The sequence below is a fragment of the Pipistrellus hanaki genome (assembly GCF_964339955.1).
Source record: "Pipistrellus hanaki genome assembly, chromosome: 2".
Taxonomy (NCBI): Eukaryota; Metazoa; Chordata; class Mammalia; order Chiroptera; family Vespertilionidae; genus Pipistrellus; species Pipistrellus hanaki.
Genome location: NC_140504.1, coordinates 267,738 through 280,200, shown reverse-complemented (window position 1 = coordinate 280,200; position 12,463 = coordinate 267,738). Strand labels below are relative to the sequence as shown.

General features: G+C 42.3%; 1 protein-coding gene across 2 annotated transcripts; it reads right to left on the bottom strand.

The window, feature by feature from the left end:
- Window positions 1-2,281: 2,281 nt before the first annotated feature.
- Window positions 2,282-11,547, bottom strand: HEMK2 (HemK methyltransferase 2, ETF1 glutamine and histone H4 lysine). Of its 2 annotated transcripts, XM_084873559.1 has the most exons (6): window positions 11,226-11,542; window positions 8,942-9,028; window positions 7,747-7,837; window positions 6,531-6,614; window positions 4,141-4,282; window positions 2,282-3,019 (listed from the first exon to the last, which is right to left on the bottom strand). In XM_084873559.1, the coding sequence occupies exons 1-6, from the start codon at window positions 11,357-11,359 to the stop codon at window positions 2,889-2,891; spliced, it is 669 nt and encodes a 222-aa protein (XP_084729685.1). In that variant the 5' UTR covers window positions 11,360-11,542; the 3' UTR covers window positions 2,282-2,888. The 2 variants fall into 2 exon arrangements, with proteins under 2 accessions (XP_084729685.1, XP_084729686.1); XM_084873560.1 differs by lacking the exon at window positions 8,942-9,028 and having other exon boundaries at window positions 11,226-11,547.
- Window positions 11,548-12,463: the final 916 nt, after the last annotated feature.

The window sequence follows — 12,463 nt, the reverse complement described above, 5'->3', positions numbered from 1 at the left end:
CCTACCAGAGATTGAGCCCACAACCAGGGTGTGTGTTCTGACTAGGAATTGAACAGGTGGTGCATGGGACAAGCCTCAACCAACTGAGCCACACTGGCCGGGGCTTGGCTATAATGTGGTCTGTGGCTTTCTTTAATTGTATATAATTTCCCAGTTAGATTTAGTCAAATTTGTCAATCTTTAAAGTTTTGTTCTTTCCCCAGGGCTTAAAAAAAACTCTATGCCTAATTCACCTGGAATTAAATGTTGGAGTGCTGGACCATGGAACTCCTGAGCCATATGGATAGCTAGTTCTCACAGCATCACAAGGTGCAGGAAGCGGGATCTTGTCCCAGGTTCCTGCACCTTCTCGTGCTGCCAAATTCCCGGGTGTGTTCTGTTCCACTGACCTATTTATCTGTGTTAATTCTACACTTTTTTTTTTTTTTTTTTAATTAACCTTGAAGAGTAGAGTCCTCAACCCTTGTTCTTCTGACTTTTCTTGGATAGGCATCTCCTCCACTGCACTTGAGTGGTCAGTTTATCTATACTAATAAAAGAGTAAGATGTAAATTCACCATACCTTCGCAACGCCCACCAGCCAATCGGGAGGAGTATGCAAATTAACCCAACAGGGTTAATTAACCCAGCAGGCATTCCGCACCACCCCAGTCACTCCATACCTTGGCAGCGGGGGAAGGTGGAAGGGTGTCTCCGGCTGGAGCGAAGGTGGTGCCAGCAGCCAGGGGAAGGAAGGCCCGGTATATGAATTGTCGTGCATCAGGCCTCTATTTGCATATAATTCTTGGTCTAAGAAAAAATGTATAGCAATTTGCAATATCTATGCAAGAAGAAAACAAATATATGGTAAAGGATAAAAGATAGGGAAAAAAATACCAAGGAGGAGAATAATAAAGCTGTAATATGCAAATTAACCCTCATGCTATCACAAGATGGCTTGCACCGACAGCGGAGGTGGGGTTCCCATAACAAATATCAGCAGGGACCTCAGGCTGCGCCACCTAGCCTGGCTTGGCTTGACAAAGGACTTCAAGGATGCTTCCCCTACCTTGGTGCTGAGCCAGGGGACCTGAGGGTGTGCTGGGGCACCTGAGGCCACGCCCCCTGCCCAGCATGCACCAGGGGATCTGAGGCTACACACACACACACCTGCCCCAACCCGCTGCACCTCCCACCTGGCGGGGCTTGACGGGCCCTGAGGCTGTGCCCCCTGCCTGGTGCCAGGCCAAGGGACCTGAGGCTGCATTCCCCCATCCCCCACTTCCCCTTGCCCCCGGTGGGGCTTGATGGGGGTGGGGCTGGCCAGGTCTGGATCTTGCCCAATAGGGATGGGTCCAGCTGGGTCTGGGTCTCAGTCTCTTGCGATTTTGAAGCGTGCACTGGTGGTTGGGGACTTGACTCTGGGTCCCGGGGCAGGCCCCAGACTCTGACAAGAGGATAATTTTCATATACATTTTACTAATTTTCTTTCATCTCAACACTTCTATTATAAAGGGCAAATAGCAATATATTTCCTCTAATTCTCTTTTAATGTGTATGAATTTCGTGCACTGGGCCACTATAAATTATAATTTATAAATAATAGAATAAATACAATAACAAGTGAAAGTATATTTAAAAAATTTTTAATTAAATTTTTTAAAATTATATAATACATTATCCTTGTACAAATGCTGCTACAAAAAAGCAAAAGTTCCTCCATTCCCACCTGATGTCTTTGAGACTTCTATATGCACCAATCTACCCTCTCTGTGGGTCTTTTAAAAATAAACATGCGGGACAATACTGTTCTGTAACATTTCTTTCACTGAATAGTATGTCATGAACCCCTCTGGTTCAGGCCATACAGATCCGAGTCGTTTGATGGCCAGATGTCACTCATTCAGGATCCTGGGCATATTGTAACTTACTTTACCAACCCCTTTGGTGATGGCACATTGGCTGACTTCCTTGTTGTGCTGTTTTAGGCAATGCTGAAATGATGGCCTTTCACATATAATATAACTATCGTTTATATGTAAACACCAAGTATACCCAGTGTACATATTTCCTTGCACTTCCTGTAAGTATGTCTGCAGGCTTGATTCATAGGTGAAAGATGATGCCCAGACCTCTTACCTTTCTCTATTTGACGAATTTCTGAGTTTTACTTGTTAACCAAAAATTACTTCAGTTTAAAATACGGTGAATACATTCAGCCAATCTATACACACATACACACACACAGTATATACTAGTATATCCATATGTATATTCAATGTAATACATATTTTTATACACACACACATACACACACACACACCGTATTTTCCGGCATATAAGACGGCTTTTGAAATGAAAAAAAGTCAATCGAAAAAGACAACCGGGTGTATAAGACGACCCCTAATTTTACAGATAAAACATAGGTTTAGGCCTATATTCGCCTATTTTTGGGATATATTCGGCGTATAAGACGACCCCCGATTTTCGGTTGACTTTTGTTTCAAAAGTCGTCTCATACGCTGGAAAATGAGAGAGAGAGAGAGAGAGAAAGAGAGAGAGAGAGAGAGAATATGCAAACTAGGCCAGGAGGAGAGAGAGAGAGAGAGAGAGAGAGAGAATATGCAAACTAGGCCAGGATGCCACAATGGGTCACAACCAGACAGAAGGAGGTTGTGCACGCAGGTGAGGCCCATAACGGAGATGGAGACAAGGGGCTGGTGATCTGCTGAGCCCTGGCTCATGCCCCCCTGGAGCCGGAGTGAACATGGACAGGGACAGGGATGGGGGGCCAGCCCACAGCCGAACACAAGCCCAGAGAGGAGACGGCGGGCACGGCTCCTTCCCAGCTCCTGCGGAGTCGGGGGCAGCCTGCTGTGTGTGGTACCGGGCGATGGGCTGCTAGTTCGCTATAACGGGGAGCAGACAGCGTGCGAGGGCTTGGTGAACCTCAGGACCGAAAGCATTTCTTGGCCCGCTCGCCTGGAAAGTGCAGTGGTCCCCTGAAGACCTTTCACCTTCATTGTTTCCAAAATGTCTTCTAAAACGGAAATTAAAACAAAGGTAAACCAAATCATTTGGTGAAGTGTATATGATAGCTAAACAGTTTAATAAATAATATACAGACTATTTATAAATTATATTCATCTGAGAAAACAATGCACCCCAAGCAGGACTCTACTACAGTGAATTTGGACTTGACAAAGGTGGGAGCACTTGTACCCTCCAGGTGATACTGAGAATTCTAGCCAGACTGAATGGCCTGTGTTGCAGTGGAGCCTCCTTGTTATTACAGCAATAAGATTTTTAGTTGTTTAGCTCCATTCTCTGCTCAAATCCTTCCCTTTGGATAAAAAATAACAATGAAGATTTGGACCAAGTGTACAGTAACATGGGACAATGATAGTAAATAAAATAGCTCATTTCGCCGAAACTGGTTTGGCTCAATGAAAAGAGCGTCGGCTTGCGGACTGAGAGGTCCCAGGTTCGATTCCGGTCAAGGGCATGTACATTGCTTGTGGACACATCCCCAGAAGGGGGTGTGCAGGAGGCAGCTGGTCGATGTTCATCTCTCATTGATGTTTCTAGCTCTCTATCCTCTCTGTAAAAAAAATAAAATAAAATAAAATAAAAATAAAAATAGCTCATTTCATTTAGGTGCATTGAAAAAAAGCAAAAAACCTTCCCTTTTACAAACAACACTGAAGACTGAACTAAGAAAATGGAGTTACAAAAAACAAAAACCTAGTAGTCATAATGTGATTTGAAGGGCTGAGGATATAGGTATAACATAAAAAAATCAAACCCTGAGGTGTACATGGTCAATTTAGTTACAAAGCAATCTGAAAGCTAAGGCATAAACATCCATAACATGAGATCACTTTCATGATAAAACTTCAGATGAGCTAAATGTGCACAGCAGAATTTTCAAGGGCATGAAGACCAGAGGAGAGAGAATTCACAACATGGAGGGTGAAGTGTTGAAGAAAAAAGGTTTTGTGTTTGAATTGCCATTCCCACCGCAGGACGGTCCTTTTTAAAAACCCAAACCAGCCTCTTACAATCCCTCTTCCAGCATGAGTTCCGCACTATCGGTGGTCAGTGATTATTCTACCATCCCAGGTGACTTTATAGAGTACAGTCTGATAGTGGTCTGCATACCTGGATTGTTCTCCTTAATGGTGACTAAATAGAACATCCCTCTTGGCGAAAGGAGATCTGGAACCAGCGGGAAGAACCTGTCCATGACCTCTCGACCATTTCTGCCACCAGCCCACGCTGCTTCTATTCCATGACTTCCTACCTGTGACCAGTGGAAAGATTGTTTTGACTCAACTTACGTTCAGAATCACAAACTTAGTCATTTTTTTTCTTATATATTTTATTGATTTTTTACAGAAAGGAAGAGAGAGGGATAGTTAGAAACATCAATGAGAGAGAATCATCGATCAGCTGCCTCTTGCACACCCCCTACTGGGGATGTGCCTGCAACCAAGGTACATGTCCTTGACCGGAATCAAACCCAGGACCTTTCAGTCCGCAGTCCGATGCTCTATCCATTGAGCCAAACTAATTTCGGCACAAACTTAATCTTTTTTTAATATATATATTTTTCATTTCAGAGAAGAGGGGAGAGGGAGAGAGAGAAACATTAACCTGTTAACCAGGGAGTTCCCTTTTTAATTATGCAACGTATAATGGGCGCATATTCTTTCACTAGGACGTGTCAGTACATCACGCCCGGTGGATGTAATTTCATATTATTATTATTTTTTATTTATACTTAATTAAAATAAATGAAATATATATTTTTTCGTTTACTTATATATAAAGCACAAAGGAAAATACAAAATTACAAACAAATAGAAAAGAATACCAACAAAAAAAATGGAAACATCGAATTAAAAAATTATAAATTTTACAAACAATTATAAAGATTACAAAAAATATATACTGTCTGTTTCAGGGTGCAACATATATTTCAAGGACGTATTCATATGTCCTCCTTGTTCCAGATATTGTTTACGTTTGACGTATTTATAAGTCCCGCTCGGTTAACAGCTTAATGATGAGAGAGAATCATGGATTGGTTGCCACCTACATGCTTCCTTCTGGGGATCAAGACTGAAACCCATGCATGTGCCCTACATGGAATCGAACCATGACTCCTTGGTTCATAGGTTGACGCTCAACCACTGATCCACACCAGCCAGGCTCAAACTTATTCTTTTTGACAAGTAACAGTCATCAAACAAGTACGTATTTTGTATTTTACTGCCATACAAAAGGCATTTGTGACCTTGTATAAATTTGTAGTCTTTGTGAATTCATTTCCTCCCTTATCTGTAAAATTAGGAAAATAGTATTTTCCAATTATAAAGTTAGAAAATAATGATAAAAAATTAATTTTCCCACTGTTTGGGGGAAAAATGAGGCAATAGTTCAATCATCAATTTTATGTATATTTATGTATATTTTTCTTTTCTTATGCAATACCTTATGAAATCTCTTCATGTACTCTAGTTGAGTTCTAACTTGCTTTTAATGACTGGATAACATTTTATGATGGAAAATAATCATATATAGTTATTGATGAACATTCAATGTGTCCACTTGCTCAATTTCATTTGTATTTAAGTTATTCTCATATCTTCCTCAATGTACAACTTTCCACAAAGTGAATCCTGAGAAAATCCACGCCTTCCTGTTTCTGTCCCAACTTTCCTCCTAGAGACTTCCCTTTTGGCATTCCTAGGACTCCTTCCTTTTCCAGGTTCGTGCCTTCCTCCAGATGTTGCACTTAGTGCGGCGTCTGCGGACAGGTGCCTGGGAAGGCAGCTTTGGCCAGGCCCTTCTCCATTCTGTTCCCAGGTGGACAGAGGCCCTCTGGGCTGGCCCTGCTGATCTGCCCCCCAGGGATGCTCAGCCAGTGTTGGTGCTCACACTGGATGGGCCCTTGGGAAGATCAGCTGGCACCAACCACATTCTTACACCCAGAGGAGGGAGGTGTCCCTCAGGAGGGAAGAGTCAAGCCAGGCCTGCAGCCTTGAGCGGGACCAGACCTTGACCTACCTGTTCAGATCAGGGACACACCCAACAGCTCCCGTGTGTGTGTGTGTGTGTGTGTGTGTGTGTGTGTGTGTGTGTCTAGATACACTAGTAAGTACAGCCACAACTTTCTGTATGCACCTCTATCACCAGTATATTCTCTCTCCCGGATCTAACCTCTAAGTTTATCTTTTACCTTCATAACTTCCTCCTTTTCCCACACACACTGCCTCATAATACCCTTGAGAGGAGGGAACCTGAAACTTTCAAAAAGAATTCCTATGAGAATTTAAGGGGAATTAAAGGGCATGCACACACACAGTTACACACACATGAATTTAAATGCCATGGCCCGGTTCGAATGCAATTTAAAGGACGGCAATGGGTCAGTTTAATCAGAGCAGTTTGTGTTAATCCACAGATGACATCGAATGATGAAATTCGCTTGCCTTTAGAAAGGAAGCAGTAGACAGCATTAACGATTAAATTCTGTTATGTCTTACCTCCTCAGGCGGAGTCACTACATATGGGGGATTAAACACCAGAAGATCAACCTTCTCCTTCAGTCTTGGTAGCAAGCCTTTGACCTAAATGTTCAACAACTGTCAGACTTTATTTATTTATTTTTTAATTTTTTTTTTTTTAAATATATTTTATTGATTTTTCACAGAGAGGAGGAAAGAGGGATAGAGAGCTAGAAACATCGATGAGAGAGAATCATCGATCAGCTGCCTCTTGCACACCCTCTACCGGGGATGTGCCCGCAACCATGGTACATGCCCTTGACCGGAATCGAACCCGGGACCCTTTAGTCCGCAGGCCGACGCTCTACCACTGAGCCAAACCGGTCCCGGCAAACAACTGTCAGACTTTAAACCAGAGTATAAATTAAATCAACCATATTAAAAAATATCTATTTTTAGAAAGAAAAATGTGTCAAACTACACTAATTAACAGAAGTGGAGAGGAATATTTTTACATTTTTACTCAGATAAAGATTATATGAATTTCCCTAAAAATAAGGAAATAAGACTATCAGAATGAAGATGGTGTTCAGGAGACACAGCCCTTCAGCCCATGTTGTGACACGTGGTTGCACGTTTAGAAGTGAGGAGGAAGGTCTAATTGGTACATTTGTCCTGTACAGACAGCACAGCTTTAAATCTATAGGCTCTGAGCTAAGTATTTACTGTCTACAACCAGGAGAACTGTTTTATGAGGATTTAGATTGAAAGAAAGATGCATGACCCCAGCCGATCCACGCTAGAGTCCTTCTGGGGCTTTTGCTGGAAGACAGGGCTTCTTTCCATGGGGGCTGCTGGAGAATAAGATGCAGACAGGAAAGAATCCTGCTACCACCAGGGAGGCCTTCCTAGGAACAGAGCCACTAGAGAGAAGTTCAGACCCAAGAAAGGACGCCTGTAACGGCAGTTGAGTTCCTAGAGTCAGCTGTGCCTGAAACCACCCACTCGAGTGAAGCCAGTTTGAAGTGGATTCTGTCATTGTGACAGACAGAGCCTGCTGTACACAAGTCAACAGAAATCCCCCGTGAACTGTGGACAAAGTATTTATTATATCAGTCAAGAACTTATAAATTGTGAGATATACTGCTTAGTGGGTTAAAAATTAATCACTCAAGTATCTTTGACTTAAATCCTGCTGACCCTAACTTGTCTGAAAAGGAAATTAATTATTATTGGGCAAGGAGTAACATCTCACCAGATCAGTGATTATGGGCTGCACATGGACTTGATTACAGCGTGCGGTCTCCAGGGTACAAGCTGCTGCGTTGGGGTTGATGTCAGTGCACCTACAACAGAAAAGGAAGAACTATATCCTATGCCCAGGGGACAGATTGGTTTCTGAAAAATTCAAGGAATTCCATTCCTTTTTCGTGAAACAGATTTTTTAAAAAAATGAATATTTTCATAATGGTAGGAAAAGAATAAAGATTTATTACATTGATTAAAAAAGAAGGCGATTATATTGATACTAGAGGCCCAGTGCACAAAATTCATGCACAGGGAGGAGGGGCGGTCTCTCAGCCCAGCCTGTGCCCTCTTGCAGTGTAGTCTGGGAGCTCTTGGGAAGTGTCCAAGTGATGGCTTAGGCCCGCTCCCCAGTGGCTTTAGCACTGCTGTGGACGCAAGAGAGGCTCCCGCCACCGCCACTGTGCTGGTCAGCTGTGACCCCAGCTGCCAGCACACTGACCACCAGGGGGCAGCTGCTGCATTGAGCGTCTGCCCCCAGGGGGGTCAGTGCACATCATTGTTCGGTTGGTTTGCATATTAGCCTTTTATTATCTAGGATAATGTGCAAAAGTAGAATACACATAACCACATGCACATCTGAAGGAAGTTATTAAATTATGAATCCAATGAAGGAATACTCTACAGCCATGAAAAATAAAATTTAAACCATTAAGCACCACGCCTGTTTCATCTTCTGGATGCAAATTATAGTGTCAGTTACCAGTGACTGACTAGGTGTTAAAGAATTTTTGGAAGAAAAATGCTTATGATACCATATTAACTGAAAAATAGGAAACAGGAAAAAAAAACTGAAGCAAACATGTGATAACATTTATAGGTAATTTTTACCTTTATAATTTCTATATTCTGAACTTTCAAAAGAAATTCTGGTAACTTCCAATTAATTTGTGATAAACTATTTACCTCAAAAAATTCAAATTTAGAGATGACCTAAAATTGTTATGCAGCTTCTATAATTATCCATTCTGATGGAATAAAACACGCAGTTACAATTTTTAGGGAAGTTCATGTGCATTCTGAGTTCTTACTAAAACAGACGCCATCAGGTACATATTATCTAATTACAGAAATGATTTCATTCATGCAATACCTAATAGTATGTACAATGAATCTCTGAGTGCCTTTGACCTCCTTACACTTACAGGTACAGAGCCTGAGGGCCTATCATGGAGGCCAAGAATGTGGATACCACTCCAGACCCCGATCCCACTTCCAGGCATAGCTCCACTCTAAACAAAACAAAGTCCGTTACTGCAGCTGCAGCAAACACACATCACAGGAAAGAACTCTCACGCTCCTTTTAACCCATTTCTCCCCTATTACCATCCACCTGAGGTACAGGATGTCACAAAAATATACAAATATAAAATAAGTTTATAAATGAGTTAATTTTCTGACAACTGCTTTGTCCTCATTTAATATTGCACAGCTCAAAATTGTTAAAATTTTGGGTATGTAGTTTAAGTCTATGTTGTATGTAGTATATATCGATAGTAATATAGTGGTCTATTACTATGTAGTAATAGTTGGCGTTCAATTCATTTCTATAGCATATTACATAAAAGCTATGAAATATTGTTAATTTAGGGTTAGACATTTTAATATGAAAGACAATTCTTTCCAGGAGGAGTTCCTAGTTTAGTATTTCCAAAAATGATAGTTAGATTATTATATTTATTTGTGAAAGACATTTCTTTATAATTTAAACATATTTAACATTCATAAACCCGTCAGCATATCCTAGGGAAGGAAAGTTACCCCATTCTACAGATAACAGATTTAGAGCAGCAAAGAAATCCCATATTTGTACTATATACTAAATTGGGAAAACGAAGTATTTGATCTTAAAGTATTAGTAATAATCTTAAGGCTGCCAGTGAGTATCTCCATTCTACTGTATTTTGTCCTTCAATTAAATTTAATTCCTTACCTATAACTACAAACATATCTGGTGTGAAAAGCACCAAGTATCCCCACTACAGAAATAGGTTTGGTGGGATTTAGGGGGTCTCACTAATACCCAATTCCCCAATTACCCACTAACAGAATTTTGGGTTCCTAACTTTAGGAACCAGTCCCATAGCTGATAAACCTTTATTATGCTATAGGAAGGTCTACTGACTCTTACCAGGCAGTTTATATTTTAAATAAACTGTTATGACCGCATAAATAAATAAAATTCCAATACCAGAAATATCCAAAACTTTAAAACAAAATTAGGTTCTTGTACAGCATACTGTGGAGCCCAATTTGTGCTTGTAAATCATTGATATGCCATGATTTAGAAAACGTTTTAGTCTAGATTTCAGTAACTTCAAAAGTTCCATAGTTTACAATGAAAACTAGTTTGTAATAATAGTCGGGCCATTTTATACATGGAAAAATCCAACCAAGTTTAAGAGGAATGTTCCAAAACGGGTTTGGCTCAGTAGATGGAGTGTTGGCCTGCGTACTGGGGGGGTCCTGGAGTCGATTCCAGTCAAGGGCATGTACTCTGGTTGCGGGCACATCCCCGGTGGGGGGTGCGCAAGAGGCAGCAGATTGATGATTCTCTCTCATCGATGTTTCTCTCTCTCTTCCTCTCTGTAAAAAATCAATAATATATATATATATATATATATATATATATATATATATATATATATATATATATATATATATATATATATATATATATTTTTTTTTTTTTTAAAGAGGAATGAACACATAGCTGTTTCATCTTGAGAAAGGCCACTTCAAGGCTTAATTTTAAAATACATCTAACTACCCAAATTCCTTTCATTTAAAAAATTGACAATGTAGGCATTCGTTCTTTTCGGTCATTAAATTTAAAGTTTACAGTGAGCATTTCAACAGGTCAGTGTTATTATTTGTAAGGTGCTACCATGGAGGCTGCGGGTAACTAAGTTTCTACAATCTCTCTTTCTCTCTCTCGCTCTGTCCTCCCTCCCTCCCTCCCTCTCTCCCTCTCTCTTTCTAAAAATCAACCAGAAAAATATCTTCCAGGGAGAATTAACACAATCACTTCCATCCTGGGAGCTCAACCTCACTTCCGGTTTGTGCCCCGGCGCCGGCGGCTTCCGGGTAAACTCAGCGACGCGAGGGCCGGTCTTCCTCGTTCGCGTTAAAGAGCCGCGGGGGCCGGTGCGGCTGGGAAGGTGCGGAAGGCCGCCCGGAGCGCGCGTCGCCCGGATACCCACACCGACCCCGACCCCGACCCCGACCCCGACCCCGACCCCGACCCCGACCCCGACCCCGACCCGAGGGAACCCCGGCGCCCTCGCTACTGTTTCTGGGGGGAACCTGGTGACGGCTTCCGGTGTTAACCTGCCCGGTGGACCTCGCCTCCGGTCACTTCCTGGGCCCGGTGCCGCCGCCTCCAGGACGCCCGACCGCGGTCCCACGGGGACTCTCGCCTACTCGCACCGTGTGAGCTCGGCCGCCGCCGCCTCCAGAGCGTCCAGGAGCAGGAAGGTGTCCTCCGCGGGCGCGTACACGTCGCGGAAGGCGCCCCGGCCCACGTGCCCGTGCTCGGGAGTGGGTAGGCTGGGCGCCGCCATCTTGCTCCAGAGCGTCCCCCGCGCAGGCGCAAAGCGCCGGGCGTAGGGCGGGCCGGTGACGCCGGGCTGATGGCTGACGGAGTAAATTCTCTTGGAACTTCCAAGTGAACAGTTGCTTACTCTGCAGTTTCTGACATTTGCTTTATTTTTTGAACATGTAAATTTATTTCATTTTGTAGCTGAGCACCTGACAGTCATCCTCAATCGTTCTGACTAAGCGGAATGTTTATTGTACATTTACAAATTTCCTATTCCTAGTTAGCAAAGAATTTAAAATTACGTGGTTACACCTCGCTAATCCAGATTCATTTAAGAAATGACAGAGGGTTGGAAAAAACATCTGACTCTTTGAAAAACAAATCAATCATTTCAAGATTGTTGTCAAATAAAACCCTTGGAAGTTAAATAGATCAGTAAGGTCATATACTACACACCATTTGTTTGTGGACAGAGACCTGTGTGAAAGAAAAAAGCCACATGCTAACCTGACAAGCTCAGGGAAGGCCTGCGTGGCAGTCTTGCAAACCCAGAGACCTAAGATAACCACAAAAGATGGTTTGAAAATTAAATATCTAACAGGTTATAGTAGGTAGTCATGTCCCAGATATTTTCCCAGACAAAGATCAACTTTGATCTTTTTACTGAGCCCATTTGCCTTTTTGCCTCCAAGATAACATATCTGTGAGATGTCTGGGTAACTTGTAACTTCCCTTTTTTCCGGAGCCCCTGGGGCACAACCAAATGTGGTGGGCGCCAGGACAGATGCCTCAAATTCCTTCTTTATCATGTTAATTGTTCCTGCACTCACCTGAGTACACGTCCATCGTTTTACTTTTTATCCAATCCCAGGAGTTTCCCACCGCTTTGCTTTCTCCCGCCTCCTTACTCCATCACCAATGAATTTCATGTAACCCACCTATGTCCCCCCTTTGATTTCGGTGTATAAATAGAGAAATGTAACTCGCCATTCTTCGGAGCATTATCTCAATCCGTTGAGGTTTTGCTTCCCGGCAATTGTCGACAATTTTGGCTCAAATAAACTCATTAAAAAAATTCTTTACAGGTTTCAATGGTTTTTTCGTTAACACCTGTAACAAAACTTGA